The 24,944-nt window shown below is 46.8% G+C and overlaps 1 protein-coding gene across 6 annotated transcripts in view; it reads left to right on the top strand.

Annotated features, from left to right (window-relative positions):
• Positions 1 to 24,944, top strand: part of dysf (dysferlin, limb girdle muscular dystrophy 2B (autosomal recessive)) — a 377,035-nt gene that overhangs the window by 87,736 nt on the left and 264,355 nt on the right. For all 6 annotated transcript variants that reach the window (XM_072577935.1, XM_072577982.1, XM_072577963.1 and 3 more), the window contains exons 5-8: positions 4,015 to 4,138; positions 11,951 to 12,144; positions 18,775 to 18,903; positions 19,908 to 19,970. In XM_072577935.1, coding sequence (XP_072434036.1) covers positions 4,015 to 4,138; positions 11,951 to 12,144; positions 18,775 to 18,903; positions 19,908 to 19,970 — 510 coding nt within the window. The remainder of the gene's footprint in view (positions 1 to 4,014; positions 4,139 to 11,950; positions 12,145 to 18,774; positions 18,904 to 19,907; positions 19,971 to 24,944) is intronic.

The following is a 24,944-nucleotide window of genomic DNA, read 5'->3' as shown; positions in this document are numbered from 1 at the left end:
CTGTCTCTGTGCTGGGAGCATTTGATGGGGACAGTGTAGAGAGAGCTTTACTCTGTATCTAACCCCGTGCTGTCCCTGTCCTGGGACAGTGTAAAGGGAGCTTTATTTTCACTACAAACACCTTGTGGGGTCGGTGGGGGTGGGGGTGTGGAGGAGGGGTAGGTGGTTGTTGGTCTTTGTCACCCTCAATCTGATAGGATTGTTATCTGAGCTCCTCCCTTTCAGTGAGTCATCCACAGATGGTTTCTGTATTTCTGATACCCTGATTCCCCAGTGGGGAAACATTGTAAACAGATGGGAATTGCCATGCGCTGGAATATCAGAAAGCAGGCTCCCCATTGGTCGTGGGAGCATTTGGAAAATGTGAGATTACAAACCCCTGCTAAGCAGTGGCTGATTTCTGCTGGGGAACAACTGAGTTGATGATGTTGGAGAGAAACTCCGAGACAGCAATGGAGGCGCTGCTTTCCCATCATTCCTAGCCAGAGTGAAAGACCTCTATTGAAGCAAATCTAGTCAATGTTTTTCTGATCACTGACATGCAATATAGACCCAAAGAAATCTGCCCAGTGAGTGAGCTGTGTGGACAGAGACTGAGGCCAATTCTGAGACTCAGGAGGAATGGAGGGTAACAGTTTCTGAGTAGACAATGACATAGTGGTGTTATCAGGTCACATCCTGGACAAAGCAGGGGGTAGAATTTGAATTCAATAAAAGTCTGGAATCAAGAGTCTAATGATGACCATGAACTGATTGTCAGAAAATCCCATTGGCTTCAGGGTCCTAAGGAAGGTCGCTTGACCTAAAACATTACCTCTGATTTCTCTCCGTGGATGTTGATAGACCTGCTGAGCTTTTCCGGCAATTTCTGGTTTACAGCATCTTTTGATTTTCATTTGCTGCACTAATGCCCTCGTGGGAAAGAAATTGCCATCATCATGGGCACTTTCCCATGGCCAACCCACCTAACCTGCACATCTTTGTACTGTGGGAGAAAACCAATCCAACACAGGGAGAACCTGCACACACAGTCACCCAAGGCTGGAATTGAACCCAGGTCCCTGGCACTGGGTGGTAGTAGTGCTATCCACCGAGCCACCATGCTGCCCAAACTTACGTCATACTACAGTAACAGGCCATTCTCCCCATCAGCTCCCTGTTGGTGCCTATCCTGTGCACTAGCTGTGGTTTTACACCATTTACATGACGGCTGGAGGAAGAGCGCCTCATCTTCCGCCTGGGAACCCTCCAACCACAAGGAATGAACTCAGATTTCTCCAGTTTCCTCATTTCCCCTCCCCCCACTTGTCTCAGTCAAATCCCTCGAACTCAGCACCACCTTCCTAACCTGAAATCTTCTTCCTGACCTCTCCCCCCCCCACCCCCACTCCAGCCTATCACCTTCACCTTGACCTCCTTCCACCTATCGCATTTCCAACGCCCCTCCCCCAAGTCCCTCCTCCCTACCTTTTATCCTAACCTGCTGGACACACTTTCCTCATTCCTGAAGAAGGGCTTATCCCGAAACGTTTCCTGTTCCTTGGATGCTGCCTGACCTGCTGCGCTTTTCCAGCAACACATTTTCAGCTCTGATCTCCAGCATCTGCAGTCCTCACTTTCTCCTCGAAGATTTTACACCATTGGTCCAGGACAGATATACTACATATGGATCTAACCATCTTCCACAGAGAGAGTAAGGCTGAGTCAGATGGTCCAGCAAGAGACCCTTTACTCCACCCAATTGTTTTCTGTTTTCTCTTTTGTTTTCCCTCCTTTACAGCATTTTTCTTCAACTAATGATGTGGACTTACCCAGAAGGGATTAGCGGAGATGGAGAACCCGGGGGAGAAGGCGGGGGGGAGAATGCCGGAATGGAGACAGGGACAGGGAGTGAGTCCCAGAGCGGAGATACGGACAGGGAGTGAGTCCTGGAGCGGAGTCAGGGACAGGGAGTGAGTCCCAGAGGGAGACAGAGACAGGGAGTGAGTCCCAGAGGGAGACAGAGACAGGGAGTGAGTGTTGGAGAGGAGACAGGGACAGGGAGTGAGTCCCGGAGGGAGACAGGGACAAGGAGTGAGTCCCAGAGCGGAGATAGGGACAGGGAGTGAGTCCCGGAGCAGAGACAGGGACAGGGAGTGAGTCTCGGAGGGAGACAGGGACAGGGAGTGAGTCCCAGAGCGGAGACAGGGACAGGGAGTGAGTCCCGGAGGGAGACAGGGACAGGGAGTGAGTCCGGAGGGAGACAGGGACAGGGAGTGAGTCCGGAGGGAGACAGGGACAGGGAGTGAGTCCCAGAGCGGAGACAGGGACAGGGAGTGAGTCCCGATGCGGAGACAGGGACAGGGAGTGAGTCCCGGAGGGAGACAGGGACAGGGAATGAGTCCCAGAGCGGAGACAGGGACAGGGAGTGAGTCCCAGAGTGGGGACAGAGACGGAGTGAGTCCCGGTGCAGAGACAGGGACAGGGAGTGAGTCCCGGAGCAGAGACAGGGACTGGGAGTGAGTCCCGGAGGGAGACAGGGACTGGGAGTGAGTCCCGGAGCAGAGACAGGGACTGGGAGTGAGTCCCGGAGCAGAGACAGGGACAGGGAGTGAGTCCCGGTGCAGAGACAGGGACAGGGAGTGAGTCCCGGAGCGGGGAATGATTTCTGGAGCAGAGGCCGGAGTGGGAAGTGAGTTCCCGAGCAGCTAAGAGACTGGGGTCTTATTGCAGAGCGGGGCCTGCTGTTGGACTGGGGTCTGGTGCGGGCAGTCAGACCATGTGTGAATGCCCCTGCACTGAGCTGCGACAATGTCATACCTCTGTTAATTTGGACATCTCACTGTAATGTCTATCCTTTTAACTAGGTCCTATAATCACTGTCAAGTAATGCAACTGCTTTGATTTTTTATTCCTCTTTTCGTATCTCAGATTTGTACCTCAGTATTTGTCCCTGAGATGGTGCCATACGAGGCATTAGTGTAAGATGTTTCACTGTATTCCTGTATGTCTGTATTTGAGCACACGTGACAATAAAGGACATTCTACCGCCTTTGACCTATTGACAAAGGTTAATGATGTAGGTGAGAGCCTCTGGTGTAATTCAGGGAATGGGACAGTTTGGAGTCTAACAGAATGGGTGTAAGCTAACAGAAAGGAAACAAGAGTTTACAATTACTTGTCCTACATAATTGACTATTTCAGGAGACCCCAAATCCTCTCACATTTAATGAACTATTTTAGAAGTGTTGTACGGACAGGCAGTCAGTCTGTGTGTGGTGAACTCTCAAAAATACCAATGGGAATGTTTCCAGATCATCTGTTTTTGTTTGATGAGGAATACAAGTTGGCAAGGCAGTAGGAGAGCAGTCCTGCTGTGGTTCAAAATAGTACCACAGGATCATTCACATCCAGGCGACTGGACAGACAGACTGTGTGTTTAATGCTTCATCTAAATCTTCCATCGTGCAGTCTGTCCCTGGTACTGCTGTGCTGCGGTCTCTGAATCCAAACACTGACTAATCTGGTGCTGAGAGAGCTATGCATTGAGCTTAAAGTATGCCCCACTAATGAGTTAAAAATCATGTTTAACTTTGTACACCCCAGTCCAACACTGGCACCTCCAAGTCATGACTACCACTAACGAGAAAGGCAATTTAAGTGGACCGTTCATTTTGTCAGTCACGTAATGCTGCACTTCAACTGAAAATTAAGGTGAATGTTACAATCTGTGATGTTCCTCTGGTCCAACAGAAATTATCTGAGCCTAATTTGATTTCTTGTTGTCACAGTGGAAAGTCTGGTTTTGCGAGGTCTACAGGCAGATCGCACCGTCCAAAGTGGATCAGGGTCACAGAACCGAGTGCAGCGTACAGTGTTACAGCCGCAGAGAAGGTGTAGAAGTGGCGTTCAGACTTCCTGATCTTAAAGGGACACTCGTTTGTCATCAAAGATCTGTGCACTGTGGTGGACATGTCTCCCATCTTGGCCAGCTTTAGCTAATTATGGTTTTCTTTTGTCCTCATCATTTTACAGGCCATCATAGTTCTGCAGGCTTCATACATACCTCCTCCAGGAGCTGCACCCCTGTTCCCACCGACACCAGCTCAACCTGAGGTGACAACGACGGAAGTGTTGGGGGACACTGATGAACCCACCGGTAAGATGGTGTGGGAATTGGGAGATGTCGGTTGTGAGCATTGGTGGGTGCAGACTCTAAGATTTCCGCAAGTCAGTCGGGGATTCTGCACAACGGAGCTCCGATCTCCAATTTGGTTGAATCATAAATCCCCTTGTACGAAAATCTTGGAGCAAGATGTCTTAAAATTTCATTCATAGAATGTGGGCATCGCTGGCTAGGCCCAGTATTTATTGCCCGTCCCTAGTTGCCCCTTGAGAAGGTGGGGGTGAGCTGCCTTCTTGAACCACTCCATGTGCTGTGGGTTGACCCACAATGCCCTGAGGGAGGGAATTCCAGGAGTTTGACCCAGCGACAGTGAAGGAATAGCGATATATTTCCAAGTCAGGATGGTGAGTGGCTCGGAGGGGAACTTGCAGGGGGTGGTGTTCCCATGTATCTGCTGCCCTTGTCCTTCTAGATGGAAGTGGTCGTGGGTTTGGAAGGTGCTGTCTGAGGATCGTTGGTGAATTTCTGCAGTGCATCTTGTAGATGGTACACACTGCTGTTCCTGAGCGTCAGTAGTGGAGGGAGGGGATGTTTGTGGATGTGGTGCTTTGTCTTGGATGCTGGGTTTGGTAACATTTCCCTGGAATGACACCACGTCAAGTGGAAAAAAGGCCTTGATTAATCGAGTTGCATATTATTCAATTGAAACCTGCAACCCCATTCCAAGTGATTAAAGATTTATCAGCAATCTAGGCTTGTTAACTACATCGCATCAGTGGTATGACACTTTGATCTTTTATTATTAATTCTGAGTCTTGTGACTCCTGCCCCACTAGCTACCTGTGAAGGTGCAGCGCTCTGAAAGCTAGTGCTTCCAAATAACCTGGTATTGGGTGAGTTTTAATTCTGATACATAAACATCCAAATTAGATACAGGAGTAGGCTGTTCAGCCTCTCAAGCCTGTCCCACCCTTCAGTGAGTAATTTCATTACTCCACATTCTACTGACCTTTCACCTCATTTCTTATCAAGAATCTGTCTAACTCTGCTTTCAGAAATAATTTTTGAATCTGCTTCTATTGTCTATTTAGGAAGAGAGTTCCAAAGACTCTTTTGAACAATAAGAATCTTCCTATCTTTACTTCAATTGGGAATGTAGCCAAATACACCACCCTGTGGTACACAGTGAGATCCTGGAGGATATTACAGACTCAGTGAATCAATTCACCTGTTTGTGTTGGTGTTGGCTGAGGGGCTATTGTTCACTGGGACAGCTAGAAAAGTGATTGTTGTTTATTTATGATTAACATTGCATCTTTAAACCTTGCTCAAGTTACTACAGTAGACATGGACAGCATATAACATCTAGGTGAAAGTGAGAACTGCAGATGCTAGAGGTCAGAGTCTAGATCAGAGTGGTGCTGGAAAAGCACAGCAGGTCAGACAGCATCCGAGGAGCAGGAAAATCAATGTTTCGGGCAAAAGGCCTTCATCAGGAATCCTGATGAAGGGCTTTTGCCCGAAACATAGAATTTCCTGCTCCTCGGATGCTGCCTGACCTGCTGTGCTTTTCCAGCACCACTCTGATCTTGAGCATATAACATCTGATCAAGCAAATGATATCTTTGACAGTGTAGCATTCTCACCTTCGCTACAGAATATTACCCAGATTACCCCTGTCCAATCCTGCTGTGGGGTTTTCAACGCAGAACTTTCAAACTCTGAAGCCAGTGCATGGTCAAGTAATCAACACCCATCTCTCACACAGCTTAGTTTGACAATAACACCCACAATTTCATCACCTACAGACTCTTTCATTTAATATCTTTGTAGTTATTCTCAGTGATGATGACAGGTAATGATAAACTGGTCGCTCCTTTTTCGGGACCATCAGCAGAAGGAGACCTAATAACTACAAATTGAGGGATGATAGATTTAAGACAGACATCAGAGGCAGGTTCTTCACTCAGAGAGTGGTAAGGGTGTGGAACGCCCTGTCTGCTAATGTAGTCAACTCAGCCACATTAGGGAGATTTAAACAATCCTTGGATAAGCACATGGATGATGATGGGATAGTGTAGGGGGATGCACGTAGATGAGGAGGGGCGAAGGGCATGTTCTGTGCTGTATTATTCTATCTTGTATGTTCTATAAGCAGGAGAGGGCCATTCAGGCCACTGAGTCTGCTCTGGAACTGATGGCTGATCTAATAATCCTCAAAACCACTTTCCTGCCTTATTCCTGTCAGGTCCCTTGCTGATGAAAAATCTATCTCAGCCTTGAATGTACTTAACGACCCAGTGTCCTCTGCCCCCTGTGGTAAAGAATTCTCACAGGTTCACTCCCCTGTCAGAGAGGAACTTCCTCCTCATCTCTGTCTCAAGCGTGTGACCCTTTATTCTGAGATTTCTGGTCATACAAGGGTAACGACCTTTGCACACCTACCCTGTCAAGGCTCCTAAGATCGTTTCACTAGGTTACCCCTTATTCCTTGAGTTCTAATAAACTCTTTTTGTTTAACGTAATTGTGAAAGATATACAAGTGTCGTCTCCTTGAAGCTAGCCCACTTTACACCATTATATTAACTCAGTTTCTATACTGAGGCATAACAAGGTTAATATGTTACCCAAACCCCCACAAATTCCTTACTTGTATTCAGTTCCATAAGCCAGGCCGTTGATAGGGTTATTCGGGAGTTGTGAGGTATTCTGAGTGTCTTGTTAAATAGATTCCAATTATGGAGGATCCAAAAGCAGGGGTCATAAGCATTGGACAGTCATGATTAAATTCGACAGGGAAATCAGGTGAGCCTCCGTTAACCAGAGAGTGGTTACCGGAAAGGAATCAAAGGAACGCATGGCTGGCGTTGGATGAATAGCTGTGGGAGCAGGACACTTGCGGCATGGTCATGTTGAGTGAATCGTCCCTCTTTTGTGGTCAGCACTATGGAATATGTTCAATGTATTCGCTAGGATCGCAATGGGAGTCCTTCCAGCAGCAGTGGGTGTTCTCTCGAGGCAACTAGATGTGGCAATAAATGCTGGCCAGTCAGCGACACTCACATCCCAAGAGTGAATTTTTAAAAACAACATGAATGCAGAGAGTAATTCACAGATCTCATGGGTTCACTGCTCACTTGCTGTGAGCTGGGGAGTCTTTTTTCTGCGTTTAAAGACAGAGTTTTAACAGCATGGGTGGTTCAGACCTTCTTTGTGAGGCGGTAGGACGAGCCCCTCACTGGGGTAGGGGTCACATTGTGGGGAAGGCCATTGCATTAACTGGTGTCACTTGGTCAAGACCATAAGACATAGGAGTGGAAGTAAGGCCATTCGGCGCATCGAGTCCACTCCGCCATTCAATCATGGCTGATGCGCATTTCAGCTCCACTTGCCAGCGTTCTCCCCGTAGCCCTTAATTCCTCTAGACAACAAGAACCTATCAATCTCGGCCTTGAAGACATTTAGCGTCCCGGCTTCCACTGCACTCCGTGGCAATGAATTCCACAGGCCCACCACTCTCTGGCTGAAGAAATGTCTCCGCATTTCCGTTCTGAAATGACCCCCTCTAATTCTAAGGCTGTGTCCACGGGTCCTAGTCTCCTCGCCTAACAGAAACAATTTTCTAGCATCCACCTTTTCAAAGCCATGTATTATTTTGTACGTCTCTATTAGATCTCCCCTTAATCTTCTAAACTCCAACGAATACAATCCCAGTATCCTCAGCCGTTCCTCATATGCTAGACCTGTCATTCCAGGGATCATCCGTGTGAATCTCCGCTGGACACGTTCCAGTGCCAGTATGTCCTTCCTGAGGTGTGGGGACCAAAACTGGACACAGTACTCCAAATGGGGCCTAACCAGAGCTTTATAAAGTCTTAGTAGTACATCTCTGCTTTTATATTCCAACCCTCTTGAGATAAGAGACAACATTGCATTCGCTTTCTTAATCACAGACTCAACCTGCATGTTTACCTTTAGAGAATCCTCAACTAGCACTCCCAGATCCCTTTGTGCTTTGGCTTTATTAAGTTTCTCACCATTTAGAAAGTAGTCCATTCCTATATTCTTTTTGCCAAAGTGCAAGACCTCGCACTTGCTCACGTTAAATTCCATCAGCCATTTCCTGGACCACTCTCCCAACCTGTCTAGATCCTTCTGTAGCCTCCCCACTTCCTCAGTACTACCTGCCTGTCTACCTAACTTTGTATCATCGGCAAACTTCGCTAGAATGCCCCCGGTTCCCTCATCCAAATCATTAATATATAATGCGAACAGCTGTGGCCCCAGCACCGAACCCTGCGGGACACCGCTCGTCACCGGCTGCCATTCTGAAAAAGAACCTTTTATCCCAACTCTCTGCCTTCTGTTAGATAGCCAATCCTCAATCCATCCCAGCAGCTCACCTCGAACACCATGGGCCCTCACCTTGCTCAGCAGTCTCCCGTGTGGCACCTTATCAAAGGCCTTTTGAAAGTCCAGATAGACCACATCCACTGGGTTCCCCTGGTCTAACCTACTTGTTACCTCTTCAAAAAAGAGTTAACGTTTCGGGTCCAGTGACCCTTCGTCAGATCAGAACCTCTCTGGAACCCCAAATGTTAACTCTTGATTTCTCTGCACAGATGCTGCCAGACCTGCTGAGCTTTTCCCAGCAGTTTTGGGTTTCGTTTCTGATTTACAGCATCCACACTCCTTTCAGTTGTTATTTGCTTCACGGGATTCCTGGGAGGGGTTTCAGTCGGTCAACTCCTTCAACTGCACTCCCCGCTTTTCTGCAGTTTCTCTATGTTATTTTTCTCTCCTTTTTTGGGGGGGGAAGGGGACACAGCCAAGGAGCTAAAGGCAGGTTGGACAGCCAGCTAACAGAGGCGTAAATTCTGATGGAATATTTTCTTACTTTAGTCATGAAATAAAAGCTGTGAAACGTGTTGAAGTTCAGAGGGACTTGGTAGTTCTTGGTACACAAACATTCAGACCAGTTAACTTCCCATATGTCAGAGGGAATGCATTAAAAGTAATTACTGAGGAAACATAACCACAGAACAATTAGAAACACTCATGGAATTCAGGAAAAGTCAGCAGAGATGAAGAGAATGTTTTTTCTATCTGTTTCGTAGTTTCTTGAAAGGCCGTAGAAACAGATTTTTTGAGGCAGAGACAGATTTATGCTTGATAAGCAAAGAGTGAAAAGTCATTGGGCTGTAGGTGATTGGGTTTGATTTATTGTTGTCACGTGTATCTAAGTATGGGAAAAAGTTCTGTTTTGCGAGCAGTACAAGCAAATTGCAGTTAACAAGGACATACAGACCAGAGGGTGCTCAGACAGAGCAAGGTTACAGCTGCACAGGAGGGGCACACACAGCAAGACCGACATTTGGTTTGAAATTTGAGAGGTCTGTTCAGCCGTCTGATAACAGCCGGGAAGAAGCTGTTCTTGAACCTGTTGGTGCGTGTGTTCAAGCTTCTGTATCTTCTGCCTGATCAAATTAGACTAGATTCCCAATAGTGTGGAGACAGGCCCTTCAGCTCAACCAGTCCACACCGACCCTCCGAAGAGTAACCTACCCAGACCCATTTCCCTCTGACAAATGCCCTAACACCACGGGCAATTTAGCACGGCCAATTCACCTGACCCGCGCATCTTTGGACTGTGGGAGGAAACCAGAGCACCCGGAGGAAACCCACGCAGACACAGGGAGGATGTGCAAACTCCACACAGTCAGTCTCCCGAGGGTGGAATTGAACCTGGGACCCTGGTGCTGTGAGGCAGCCGTGCTAACCACTGAGCCACCATACCACTCTAGGAGGAGGGCGGAAGAGAGCTTTACTGGGGTGGGGAGGGGTCTTTGATGAATTTGGCAGCTTTTCCATTGCCACATAAAACGTAAGTGGAGTCCATGAATGGGAGGTCAACTTCCGTGATGGTGTGGGCTATGCACACAGTTTTCTTGTAGTTTCTTATGGGACTGGGCAGAGCAGTTGCTGCAACAAGCTGTTCTGTACTCAGATAGGATGCTTTTTATAAAGGTTGGTGAAGCTCCTCATGGACCTACTGAATTTCCTTAGCCGCCTGAGGAAGGAGTGTTGTTGTTGTGTCATCATGATTGTGGCATCTGCCTGGGAAGTCCAGGACAGGCTGTTGGTTATTATCACTCCAAGGAATTTAATGCTCTCAATGTAGATGGAGGCCTGTTCTCCTTTCTTTCTGAAGTCGATGATCAGTTCTTTAGTTTTGCCGAGTTGAGGGAGAGATTGTTCTCACTGCACCACCACACCAAGCCCTCTATCTCCTTTCTGTATTCTGACTCATCGTTGTTAGATATCCTTCCTTTTAACTGGTTGATGGTGCTTTTGTTTGGGTGTACAGGAACTACAGTAGGGGACTGAAGATGAATCCCTGGGGGGCTCCAGTGTTGAGTGTTATTGTGGAGGAGGTGCAGTTGTCTATCCTCACTGATTGCGGTCTGCGGGTCAGGAAGCTGAGGATCCAGTTACAGAGGGCGGAGCCAAGACCAAAGTTGAGATTAGTCTGGAGGGGGTAATGGTGTTGAAGGTAGAGCTGTAGTCAATGAGCGGGAGTCTGGCGTCAGTGACCTTGTTGTTCAACTCTTCCAGGGTTGAGTGTAGGGTTAGTGAACTAGCGTCCACTGTGGATCTGTTTCATCGGTGGGCAAATTGCAAGGGATGGAGGCAGGCTGGGAGGCTAGAGTTGATGTGGTGGGAATGGAGGGGAATCAGATCAGATTCTCCTGATTGACAGAGGAGGTGGCAGAGTGGTGGTATCACTGGACAGCTGGAGGAGACTGAGGTGAATTATTCTCCCAGCACTTCTGACTGAAGATTGCTGCGAAAGCTTCAGCCTTACCTTTTGTGCTAGTGTGCTGGGCTGTTCTACCATTGAGAAGGGGGATATTTGTGGAGCCTTCTCCTTCAGTGAGTTGTTTACTTGTCCACCACCGTTCACCACTGGATGGGGCAGGAGTAATGCCCTCTCTTCAATGCCCTCTGAACACAAGGAGCAGGAGTAGGCCATCTAGCCCCGTGAGCTAGATAAGATCATGGCTAATCTTGATCATGGACTCAGCTCCACTTACCCACCCACTCACCACAACCCTTCATCCCTTTACTGTTCAAAAATCTATCTATCTTTATCTTAAAACCATTCAATGAGGCAGCTTCAACTGCTTCACTGGGCAGGGAATCCCACAGATTCCTTTGGGTGAAGAAGTTCCAAAATCTGATCCCCCTTGTTTTGAGGCAATGTCCCGTGGTTCTCGGTTCACCCACCAGTGAAAATAACTTCCCTACTTCTATCTTATCTATTCCCGTCATAATTTTATGTTTCTACAAGATTCCCCCTCATTCTTCTAAATTCCAATGAGTATAGTCCCAGTCTACTCAATCTTTCTTCATAAGCCCAACCTCTTAACTCCAGAATCAACCTAGTGAACCTCCTCTGCACACTTTCCAGTTCCAGTCCAGCCTTTCTCAAGTAAGGAGACCAAATGTGTACACAGTACTCCAGGTGTGGCCTCACCAGCATCCTATACAGCTGTAGTATAACCTTCCTGTTTTTAAGCTCCATCCCTCTAGCAATGAAGGATAATATTCCATTTACCTTACCTGCTGCATGTGCAAACCAACCTTTTGTGATACACACACAAGGGCACCCAGGTCCCTCTGCACAACCCGGGCAATAAATGGGTTAGCCAGTGACACCCTCATCCGGAGAACGATTAATAAATAAAAATAAAAATTATTATGGCAAGTTGCTTCATCTGGCAAGTCTCCTTGCCCCACCTTTCAACCTTTGAGCACTCACCTTCTTTCGTTGTCCCCCTGCAGACACTGCCGGTGAGGGAGAGGAGGACACCGAAGATCTTTTGGCCACAGGTGATGAAGGGGAGTCCATACCCGGCGTACCAGGGACAGAGCCTCCAGCGATGCCAAAGAAACCACCAAACACCGTGATCCATGGCCTCAGGAAAAGAAAGCGCCCAGCCAAGGTTCTGCTACCGAACAAGCCACAGGACTTCCAGGCATGTTCCAGGCGTAATTTGGAGACTGGGGCCAAAGACTCTTTCTTAATGGGACAGGGATGGAATTGGTGGTGGATGATGGTGTAATAGGATGGATAACGAATCCCATACCCACACTCTCATCCACAACAGTAACGTTTATCCTGTCTGTGTTGGAGGAAGAAACCAAAATGAATGAATGACCACGTTTGTGGCACAGTGGTTAGTACTGCTGCCTCACAGTGCCAGAGACCTGGGTTCAATTCCCGCCTCAGGCAATTGTCTGTGTGGAGTTTGCACACTCTCTGCGTGGGTGTGCTCCAGTTTCCTCCCATGGTCCAAAAATGTGCAGGCTAGGTGAATTGCCTGTAGTGTTAGGTGAAGGGGTAAATGTAGGGGAATGAGTCTGGCTGGGTTGCTCTTTAAAGGGTCGGTGTGGACTTGTTGGGCCAAAGAGCCTGTTTCCACACTGTAAGTAATCTAATTAAGCATCAAATCCCACTAAGTTGATCAATTAAAGACCTTATTTTATATTCTTATGATATTGGGCAGCACAGTGGCTCAGTGGTTAACACTGCTGCCTCACAGATTCCAATGTCAAGTGACTGTCTGTGTGAGTTTGCACGTTCTACCATGTCTGCATGGGTTTGCTCCGGTTCCCTCCCACAGTCTAAAAATAGTGTCTAGGGATGTGCAGGCTAAGTGGGTTGGCCATAGTTCTTCAAGGAAGTGACCAAATTGATAGATGAAGGAAGGGCTGTTGATGTCATATACATGGACTTTAGTAAGGCATTTGATAAGGTTCCCCATGGTAAACTAATGGAGAAAGTGAAGTCACATAGTGTGCAGGGTGTTCTAGCCAGGTGGATAAGGAACTGGTTGAGCAACAGGAGACAGAGAGTAGTAGTTGAAGGGAGTTTCTCAAAATGGAGGAAGGTGACCAGTGGTGTTCCACAGGGGTCAGTATTGGGGCCACTGTTATTTATAATATACATAAATGATCTGGAAGAGGACACTGTTGGTATGATCAGCAAGTTTGCAGATGACACAAAGATTGGTGGAGTAGCAGAAAGCATAAAGGACTGTCAGAGAATACAGGAGGATATAGATAGACTGGAGAGTTGGGCGGAAAAGTGGCAGATGGCTTTCAATCCAGACAAATGTGAGGTGATGCACTTAGACAAGACTAATTCTAGAGTGAACTATACAATGAACAGAAAAGCTTTGGGAAAAGTTGATGGGCAGAGAGATCTGGGAGTGCAGGTCCATTGTACCCTGAAGGTTGCTGCACAGGTGGATAGAGTGGTCAAGAAGGCATATAGTATGCTTACCTTCATTGGATGGAGTATTGTGTATAAGAGCTGGCAGGTCATGTTACAAGACATTGGTTCAGCTGCATTTAGAATACTGTGTACAGTTCTGGTTGCCACATTACCAAAAGGATGTAGACGCTTTGGAGAGGGTGCAGAGAAGGTTTACGAGGATGTTGCCTGGTATGGAAGGTGCTAGCTATGAAGAGAGGTTGAGTAGGTTAGGATTGTTTTCATTAGAAAAAAAGGAGATTGAGGGGTGACCTGATTGAGGTTTACAAAATCATGAAGGGTATAGACAGGGTGGATAGAGACAAGCTTTTTCCCAGAGTGAAGGATTCAATAACGAGAGGTCACACTTTCAGGGTGAGAGGTAGAAAGTTTAAGGGGGATACACACAGTAAGTACTGCACACAGAGGGTGGTGGGCGTCTGGAACGCATTGCCAGCAGAGGTGGTAGAGGCAGGTACGGTAGATTCATTTAAGATGTGTCTGGACAGATGCATGAGGAGGTGGGGAGCAGAGGGATACAGATGGTTAGGAATTGGGCGACAGGTTTAGACAGTAGATTTGGATCGGCTCGGGCTTGGAGGGCCGAAGGGCCTGTTCCTGGGCTGTAAAATTTTCTTGGTTCTTTGTCTTTGTTCTTTGAAATGCAGGGTGACAGGATAGATTGGGGGGTTTGGTCAGGGTGGGCTGCGGTTTGGTTTAGACTCGGTGGATTGAATGGCCTCTTTCCAGAGTGTAGTGATTCAGTGATTGAGCATTGTTGGAAGGGGCAATCGCTTATTATCTGTCCCTAGTTGCCCTTTGGGAAAGTAGGGGTGAGGTGTCTTCTTAAACCGCTGCAGTCCACCTACTGTGGGTTGACCCACAACGCCCTCAGGGAGGGATTCTGACCCAGTGACAGCGAAGGAACAGCAATATATTTCCAAGTCAGGATGGTGAGTGGCTTGGAAGGGAACTCACAGGGAACTTGCATTGACCTGGACAGTGTTGAATCTCATCCTGAGGGGAATTCCTCCTTGCAATTCAAAATGCTTTCTTGTTCTCCTCTTCTATCAAGGTCGATGTCGGCATTGGACTCATTTCTCCCCAAGCAGAAGGGGTCTTTAATTTCCCTTTTACTGAAACACACTGTGGCGTTTGAGGAGTGAAGTGGGTGTACTGGATTAGGGGATTTCAGTAGCCAATGGAGAAGGAGATAAAGTGGGGAAGTTTCTCGATTATCACAGAGCTGCTCGATCCAGGCCAATCAGTGAATGTCAAATACGTGGAGTGACCTTGAGGTTTTGTGTCTGGGTGGATGATCTTTTACTCATTAGACAATACACCCGATTCTCCTTCCCATAACTATCCATCAGATTTTCACTTGTTGGTTTTAGAGCGGGAGATGAGGGAGATACTACAGAGGAACCTTGATTATCCGAAGGACACAGGCAGGGAGTATTTTGTTTGGTTAACTGAACGCTGGACAATCGAATGCCGGGTGACATAGTCTAGCCAAGTGAGGTAAAAACAATGACTGCAGATGCTGGAAACCAGACTCTGGCTTAGTGGTGCTGGAAGAGCACAGCAGTTCAGGCAGCATCCAAGGAGCTTTGAAATCGACGTTTCGGGCAAAAGCCCTTCATCAGGAATAAATGATGAAGGGCTTTTGCCCGAAACGTCGATTTTAAAGCTACTTGGATGCTGCCTGAACTACTGTGCTCTTCCAGCACCACTAATCCGGAAAATAGTTTAGCCAAGCATCAGGACGTTGCGATCTTGCCGGATAATCCGATATTTGGATAATTGAACGCCAGATAATCAAGGTCCCTCTGTAAATGAGTATTTTGCATCAGTGTTTACTGTGCAGAAGGATATGGAAGGTAGAGAACGTGAGGGAATAAATAGTGACATCTTGAGGAGGAGGCTGGGCGTCTTCATGCACATAAAGGTGGATAAATCCTGGGACCTGATCAGGTGTACCCTCCAACTTTAGGGAAATGAGGGAAGTGATTGCTGCTCTAAAACCAACAAGTCAAAATCTGATGGATAGTTATGGGTAGGAGAATTAAAAATATGCTATCGCTGGACTCTCATTATCTCATTTTTGAAGGCTTCCTATTTTCCATCCATCCCTTTACCTTCGACATCTGCCCTCAATCAACTTTTGAAAGTTCTTGTCCAATGCCATCAAAACTGGCCTACATTCAATTTAGAACTTTAACATTTTGATAAGATCTGGCTGTGATTTCAATTCCATTGCCCTGACTCTGTCATCTATTGAAAATAAAATCTAATTCTACCGTAAAAACATTCCCTGGCCCAGCCCTCAGTGTTCTCTGGAGATGAAATTTCCACAGATTAACAATGCTATGAGAGAATATTGCTTCTCATTGACATCCATCTTAAATTAGAGACCCCTCATTTTAAACTGGATCTTCCTTTCTCTCCTGTTGTTCAGGTCTCTCCCATCATGCATTCATACTTTGCAAAACAGACCCTTTGGTCCAACCCGTCCATGCTGACCAGGTTTCCTGAACTAAACTTAATTAGTTCCATTTGCCTGCATTTGGCCTGTATCTCTCGAAACCTTTACTATTGATGTACCTAGTCAAATGTCTTTTAAATTCTGTAATAGCACTGTTGCCTCCCCCACCTGGTCTGGCAGCTCTTTCCATATATGCACCTTCCTTTGTGTGAAAAAGTTGTTCCTCAGGTCCCTTATCAATCTTTCCCCTTTCATCTTAAACCTTTGCCCTCTAGTTTTGGACTCTCCTACCCTGGGGAAAAGTCCTTGACTATTCACTTTATCCATGCCCCTTCATGATTTTATAAACCTCTATGAGGTCACCCCTGAGTCTCTGATGCTCCAGAGGAAAAAAACTTCCAGCCTATTCAGCCACTCCTTATGACTCAACCCCTTCAGTCTTGGTAACATCCCTGTAAATCTTTTCTGCGCCTTTTCCAGTTTGATAACATCCACCCTGTAGCAGGACAACCAGAATTGAATGCAGTTTTCCAACAATGGCCTCATTAACATCCTGTGCGGCCGCAACTCCCCTCGAGTGAAACATGTCAAGTTGCCTTAGGATCTCATATGTTTCGCTGAGATCACCTTCCAGCCTCAATGCACACAGACTCACCAGGTCCAACCTTTCTTCATGAGGTAATGACCCTTTCGTTACGTGCATCCCAGAATGAGTCAAGTGAACCATATCTGAGCTGTTTGCAAAACTTCCTGTCAAGTAAGAATGCTCGAACTGAACACTGCACTGCAGATGCGGTCTCACCAGAGCCCTGTATAATTGTGTCAAAGTGCTCTGTTCCCCGGCAATAAATAACATCACACTGTGTGCTTTCCTAATCACTTGTGTACTAGCCTTTCATGGCTTATGGCCCAGGACTCATGTATCCCTCTGTGCCTCAGGGTTCAGCAATCTCTCCCCCATTTAAATCATTTTATTTGGAAGCCGTCCTAAGAGGCACCTTGGAATGTATTTTCCTTTGGCAAATCCAAGTAGCCTTTGAGGGACCAAACTGCCTCATCAATCAGTGGCCAAATGCTTAAGCGGCACTCTGCCCCTGAAAGATGGAATGTAATCCTTCCATGAAGGAGCAGTGGGCGGGAGAGGGGAGATGGAGTGTCGTTAATTAAATACAACTAACCCCCTTGTTGTGAATGGGTCTTGAGCCTGTTGGATTTGTACACAAGTTGGAACACAACGCAGGCACAATACCAGAGACCGATTGTAAATATGGAGAAACACTTGGATGTCAGATCTTTAAAATTAGCGTGAGTTACACCCCCGTTGGGACTGTGTTGGTAAGTCGGATGTTTGTAAATCAGTGAGTCCCCGTAGCCTTTTCACAAGAGCGATGGCCTCCTTTAGTGCTGAGTGTCTATATCTTAGCTGTCTTCCCACAACCAATATTAAACCTGATGGGAATTTTGTCTGTTCCTGCTCTGCCTTTTCAATTCGGCAATTAGAAACTGAGTCGATCATTTATTTTGCCTGTCTTGGTATTTCTGTAGCCACAGATTGTCCAATAATGGACACCAAATGGTGGCTCCTGTTTCACTCTGGATTGTACCAAACTGTGGCCATTCAGCCCATCGAGTCTGCTCGGCCATTTGATCATGGCTGCATAGAGCAGAATCCCTGCAGTGTGGAAACAGGCATTCCAGTCCAACATGTCTGCACCATCTTACCAAAGAACATCCCAACCAGACTCCCCCTCCATCTTTCCTATGGCTAATCCACTCTAACCTGCACAGCTTTGGACTATGGGAAGAAATCAGAGCACCCAGAGGAAACCCACACAGACATGGGGAGAATGTACAAAATCCACACAGTTGCCCGAGGCTGGAATTGAACCTGGGTCCCGTGAGGCAGCAGTGCTAACCACTGAGCTACTGTGCTGCCTCTAGAGCTATTCTGTTTCTCAACCTCATTTACCTGCCTTCTCCCTGTAACCCTTGACCCCCTTACTCATCAAGAGCCTATCCATCTCTGTTGTATGCATCCTCAATGACTTGCCCTCCCCAGCCCTCTGTGGCAATGAGTTCCACAGATTCCCCACCCTCTGGCTGAAGAAATTCCTCCTCATCTCCATTCTAAAGGTTTGTCCCTTCACTCTGAGGCTGTGCCCTGGGGTCCTAGTCCCTCCTACTGATGGAACCATCTTCTCCACATTCTCCACATCCACTCTGTCCAGGCCTCTCAGTATTCTGTAAGCTCCAATCAGATCCCCCCTCATCCTTCTAACCCCATCAAGTGCAGATGCAGAGTCCTCAATAACTCCCCATATGACAAGCCCTTCATCCCCGGGATCATTCTGTAAACCTCCTCTGGACCCCCTCCAACACCAGCACATCCTTCCTTAGATACAGGACCCAAAACTGCTCAAAATGTTCCAGGTGTGGTCCGACCAGAACCTTATACAACCTCAGCTGTACATCTCTGCTGATGTATTCTAACCCTCTTGAAATGAATGCTAACATTATGTTTGCTTTCCTAACTGCCAACTGAACCAGCATGTTAACCTCAAGAGAATTCTGTGCTGCGATTCCCAAGTCCCTTTGTCCTTTAGATTTCCGAAGCCCTTCCCCATTTAGAAAATAGTTTACACCTCTATTCTTCCTACCAAAGTGCATAACCTCACACCTTTCCCACACTGTATTCCATCTGTCACTTCTTTGACCTCTCTCCCAGCCTTTCTAAGTCCTCCTATAGCCTCTGCAGTTGTGGGACAGCAGAAGGAACCCAGAAGGAAGGGACCCTTCACTCATGTGAAAAGGACAATGTATAGGTGAAAGGAAATGGGCATTTACCAGATTTCTTTCTGTTTGCAGGTCAGAGTGTGTGTGGTTGAAGCACGTCAACTCCCGGGTATCAATATCAGACCGGTTGTTAAAGTTACAGTCGCTGGTCAAACCAAGACAACACGCATTCGCAAAGGCAATAATCCAGTCTTCGATGAGGTAGGGCACAGATCTCACCTTGCGCTTATTCAATGGTGGTATCATTGTAATAACGAGGAATCCCAGGGCCCAGATGGTTGATTTGAGGGTGCGGGGGTTCCTTAGTCTCACCCACAACTGCCCTCTGTAATGCCGTGCCCCCAATTCCAGGGCAATTGGGGGGCAGACAAATAAACACTGACACCCACATCCTGTGACAAGCATTCTGGAAGCTGGACAGGAGGAAATTGTTGGTCACGCTGCATTGCTCAATGGAGGATGAATAACTGAAGACATTCAGAGAGCAACCACATTTTCAAAAGGACTCCATTGTCTGTGGAATAGTTGAGATCGTTAAGAGGTTATGGGAAGCAATGTGAAAATGTAATTAATTAATTTATTTACTTTCAGTTGTGGTTTATATGAGAGCTGCAGCACAACCATCATCCATCTAACCGTCAATCTCTGTAGGAGTTTGCCCATGACACAATAAATAACCTTAATTATATTGAAACATCCTCTTCCAATAACCATTCGCTCTTTGTCCTCCAGTCTAAGGCTGAATTTTGACAATTGCTAACCAGGTGTTGAATTCCACAGCTTCACCGATTCAGTTGAAATGAAATTGCTAATGGACAAATGGTAGAGGCGATGTTCGACCACAGCACAGTTCGATATCACTGAGGAGGGGGAGGTGAGAGCTAGCCACAGACCAGGCTGCTCAGAGTTCACAGGGGGAAAGTGAGGACTGCAGATGCTGGGGGTCAGAGCTGAAAAATATGTTGCTGGAAAAGCGCAGCAGGTCAGGCAGCATCCAAGGAGCAGGAGAATCGACGTTTCTCCTGCTCCTTGGATGCTGCCTGACCTGCTGCGCTTTTCCAGCAATACATTTTTCTGCTCAGAGTTCACAGCAGGGTTTGCAGATGCTAAATGTGAGGTGATGCCACATGGACATGTTTGCCTCCCTGGATGTGCCTGGATAATCATGTGACTAAGACATGGCCGTCTTCTCTCTCGTTACACAGACATTTTTCTTCAACTTCTACGAGACACCTGCTGATCTCTTTGATGAGCCGATATTCATCATGGTGAGTGCTAGTGTCATAGCTTGGACTCTATCTACCCATCCACACTGCCCTGGGAGGGGTTGATGGGGACAGTGTAGAGGCAGCTTTCCTCTGCATCTCAGCCTGTGCTGTCTTCTTACCTGGGAATGTTTGATGGGACAGTGTAGAGGGAGCTTTTCTCTGCATCTCACCCTGTGCTGTTTCTGACCTGGGAATGTTTGACGGGGACAGTGTAGAAAGATTTTTACTCTATATCCAACCCGTGCTGTCCCTGTCCTGGGAGTGTTTCATGGGGACAATGTAGAGAGAGCTTTACTCTGTATCTAACCCCATGCTGTTCCTGTCCTGGGAGAGTTTCATGGTGACAGTGTAGAGGGAGCTTTACTCTGTATCTAACCCTGTGCTGTCCCTGTCCTGGGAGTGTTTCATGGGGACAATGTAGAGAGAGCTTTACTCTGTATCTAACCCTGCACTGTCCCTGTCCTGGGAGTGTTTGATGGGGACAGTGTAGAGGGAGCTTTACTCTGTATCTAACCCCGTGCTGTCTCTTGTCCTGGGAGTGTTTGATGGGGACAGTGTAGAGGGAGCTTTCCTCTGTATCTAACCCCGTGCTGTCCCTGTTCTGGGAGTGTTTGATGGGGACAGTGTAGAGGGAGCTTTCCTCTGTATCTAACCCCGTGCTGTCTCTGTCCTGGGAGTGTTGAATGGGGAGCTTAAGAGAAAGGCGAGTCCGTTTGTCACCTTGTGTCCTTGTCCACCAGTTTTGGTTCTGATCTCAAATGCATTTTATCTCCTTTGCCCTGTGTTCTCAATCAGATAAATTTCAACTTTCATCTCATCATGTTCCGTTGTTATGGGTTATATTGAATTATTTCTAGGAATCATTAGATACAGTATCTTCGAAAACCAATGGTCCTTGGGGGAATCTCTCACCTGCTGATCATTGTTGAAACAATGCTGGCGCTGACTGTACCCAAGATCCCATGTCACAAACTCCGAAAATGTCCAACCTCCAGACAGCACTTGTTGAGAAATCCCAAGTGCGATGCAAATTGCACATGCAATCAATTCTCTGATACCATTGGGGCTTATCTCCTCTTCCTAGAAGCTATATTTATTCATTGGTAGGACCTGTTTCTGGGCAGAGACAAGTACATGACCAAGTTGGGGGTCTTGGTCGACTTAATCAAAAATGTGAGGGATGTGAGTGGCCTTCTGTGTTATGCTGGCTGTGTCTTGACCTGGGGAGGTGTTGGCCCAGTGGTCTTCTCATTGCAGTGTTAATTAAGACACCCCGGGAATGTTCAGCGACCTGCGTTCGAACCCAGCCACAGCAAGTGGTTGAGTTTGAATTTGATGAGAATCTGGAATTCAGAGTCTAATGATAACCATGAATCCGTTGTCAAGAAGAACTCATCTGACTTAGGGAAAGAAATCTGCTGTCCTTTCCTGGTCTGACCTACATGTGACTCCAGATCCACAGTGATCTGGTTGGCTGTCCTCTAGGTAGTTAGGAATGGACAATAAATGCCGCCCTGGATAGTGATGCCCTCAGCCGATGTCGGACGTCACGCAACACCAGGTTATTATCCAACAGGTGACCTGACGAAGGAGCAGCGCTCGGAAAGCTTGTAAATTCAAATAACTATAAGCTGGTGTGTGACTTCTGGTGTTGAGCACCTCATCTTCTGTATGAACAAAAGAAAATCAGTCTGATGCCAACCTATGCCAATAACTGAAGTAAACTCTGTGTCCCTTTGAGATTTCCTGTTTTAGAACATAGAACATAGAACACTATAGCTTTGGCCCTCGATGTTACACCGACCTGTGGAACCAATCTAACCTACAATAGTCCATTTTCATTCATATGTCTATCCAATGACCATTTAAATGCCCTTAAAGTTGGTGACTCCACTACTGTTGCAAGCAGTGCGTTCCATGCCCCTTACTACTCTCAGAGTAAAGAAACTACCTCTGACATCTGTCCTATATCTATCACCCCTCAATTTAAAGCTGTGTCCCCTTGTGCTCGCCTCTGTACCAGGCAACATCCGAGTAAATCACCTCTGAACCCTTTCCAAAGCTTCCACATCCTTCCTCTATATCAATACTCCTTGTGCGGCCGCACGGGGTGTGTGGGGTACCGGGTTCACAGTGGCTCAGTGGTTAGCACTGCTGCCTCACAGTGCCAGGGACCCAGGTTCAATTCCAGCCTCTGGCAAATGGGGAGTTTGCATATTCTCCCCAATTCTGCGTGGGTTTCCCCTTGGTGCTCCGGTTTCCTCCCACACTCCAAAGATGTGCAGATTAGGGTGAATTGGCAATGCTAATTTACCCATAGTGTTAGGTGCATTAGTCAGAGGGAAATGGGTCTGGGTAGGTTACTCTTCAGAGGGTTGATATGGACTTGTTGGGCCGAAGGGCCTGTTTCCATTTTGTAAGGAATTAAATCTAAAGACTAGCACTTTGTACAGCTGTGGCAGTGGCTCCAAAACTCAATCCTTCTCCCAATAAAAGCTAACATACCATATGCCTTCTTAACAACCCTATCAACCTGGGTGGCAACTTTCAGGGATCTATGTACAAGGACACCGAGATCTCTCTGCTCATCTACGCTACCAAGAATCTTACCATTAGCCCAGTACTCTTTTTATTCTTGTTGCTCCTTCCAAAGTGAATCACCTCACACTTTTCCCCATTAAACTCCATTTGCCACCTCTCAGCCCAGCTCTGCAGCTTATCTATGTCCCTCTGTAACCTGCAACATCCTTTGGCATTATCCACAACTCCACTGACCTTAGTGTCATCCACAAATTTACTAACCCATCCTTCTACACCCTCATCCAGGTCATTTATAAAAATGACAAACAGTAGTGGACCCAAAACAGATCCTTGTGGTATACCACTAGTAACTGAACTCCAGGATAAACATTTCCCATCATCCGCCACCCGCTATCTTCTTTCAGCTAGCCAATTTCTGATCCAAACTGCTAAATCACCCCCAATCCCATGTCTCTATATTTTGTGCAATAGCCTACCATGGGGAACCTTATCAAACCCCTGACTGAAATCCATATACACCACATCAATGACTTTACTCCATCCACCTGTTTGGTCACCTTCTCAAAGAACTCTATAAGGTTTGTAGGCATGACCTAAACTTCATAAAACCATATTGACTATCTCTAATAAACTTATTCCTTTCTAGATTATTATAAATCCTATCTTTTAAAACCTTTTCCAACACTTTACTCACAACCGAAGTAAGGCTCACAGGTCTACCAGGGTTGTCTCTATTCCCCTTCTTGAACAAGAGGAAAAGATTTGCTATTCCCCAGTCTTCTGACACTATTCTTGTAGACAGTGACAACATAAAGATCAAAGCCAAAAGGTCTGCAATCTCCTCCCTGGCTTCCCAGAGAATCCTTGGATAAATCCATCCTGCCCTGAGGACTTATCTATTTTCACATTTTCCAGATTTGCTAACACCTCCTCCTTGGGAACATCAATCCTGTCTAGCATAGTAGCCTGTATCTCAGTATTCTCCTCGACAACACTGTCTTTTTCCAGTGTGAACACCGACAAAGAATATTCATTTAACACCTCTCCTGTCTCCTCAGACTCCACGTACAACTTCCCACCTTATCCTTGACTGACCCTAATCTTACTCTCATCATTCTTTTATTCCTGACATACCTATAGAAAGCTTTAGAGTTTTCCTTGATCCTATTAGATTAGATTAGATTACTTACAGTGTGGAAACAGGCCCTTAGGCCCAACAAGTCCACACCGCCCCGCCGAAGCGTAACCCACCCATACCCCTACATCTACATCTACCCCTTACCTAACACTACGGGCAATTTAGCATGGCCAATTCACCTGACCTGCACATCTTTGGAGTGTGGGAGGAAACCGGAGCACCCGGAGGAAATCCACACAGTCAGTCGCCTGAGGCGGGAATTGAACCCGGGTCTCCGGCGCTGTGAGGCAGCAGTGCTAACCACTGTGCCACCGTGCCGCCCAATATCTGCCAATGAATTCTGATGTCCCCTCCTGGCTCTTCTTAGGTCTGTCTTTATGACTTTCCTGGCTAACTTGGAACTCTCAAATGCTCTAATTGAGTCTTCATGTTAGCCTTCATCCTAACATAAGCCTTCTTCTTGCTCTTGACAAGAGATGCAACTTCTTTAGTAAACCACAGCTCCCTCACTGGACCATTTCCTCTCTGCCTGACAGGCATATATTTAACGAGGACTCACAGTAGCTGTTCCTTGAATAAGCTCCACATTTCAATTGTGCCCATCCCCTGCAGTTTCCTTCTCCATTTTAATAATCCTAAGTCTTGCCCAATTGCAATATAATTGTCTTTCTCCAAGCTATAACTCTTGCCCTGTGGTACAACCTATCTCTTTCCATTGCTAAAGTAAATGTAACCGAATTGTGGTCACTATCACCAAAGTGCTCACCTACCTCCAAATCTAACACCTGGCCAGGTTCATTAGCCAGTACCAAATCCAATATGGCCTCACCCCTACATGTAGGTGTTCTCCTACATTACCTGCTGTATCACTGAATGTCCTCAGTGATCAGGTAGGAGAAAGTGAAGACTGCAGATGCTGGAGATTAGAGTCAAGAGTGTGGTGCTGGAAAAGCACATCAGGTCAGGCAGAATCCGAGAAGCAGGAGAATCGATGTTTTGGGCAAAATTTCTGATGAAGGGCTTTTGCCTGAGACATTGATCTCCCTGCTTCTCAGATGCTCCCTTGCTGTGCTTTTGCAGCACCACACTGTTGGCCATCAGTGATCAGACCGTCCGTTCAAGATGGGATTGAAATCTGCTCGAGATAGCAGCGTGGGAACAGAGGACTGGTAATTGAGTGACACCCTTAGCAGTCTGCCTGAATATTCATGACAGCATCCACTGTCCAGCCTTCCGGCCTGATACTGTGAGCTCACTCCCTGATGGCAGAAAAATGTCCATAACTGTTTAGTCAC

This window comes from Chiloscyllium punctatum, chromosome 1, assembly GCF_047496795.1.
Source record: "Chiloscyllium punctatum isolate Juve2018m chromosome 1, sChiPun1.3, whole genome shotgun sequence".
NCBI lineage: Eukaryota > Metazoa > Chordata > Chondrichthyes > Orectolobiformes > Hemiscylliidae > Chiloscyllium > Chiloscyllium punctatum.
Note: the sequence above shows the minus strand (reverse complement) of the source record. Positions and strands in the feature narration are given on the sequence as shown.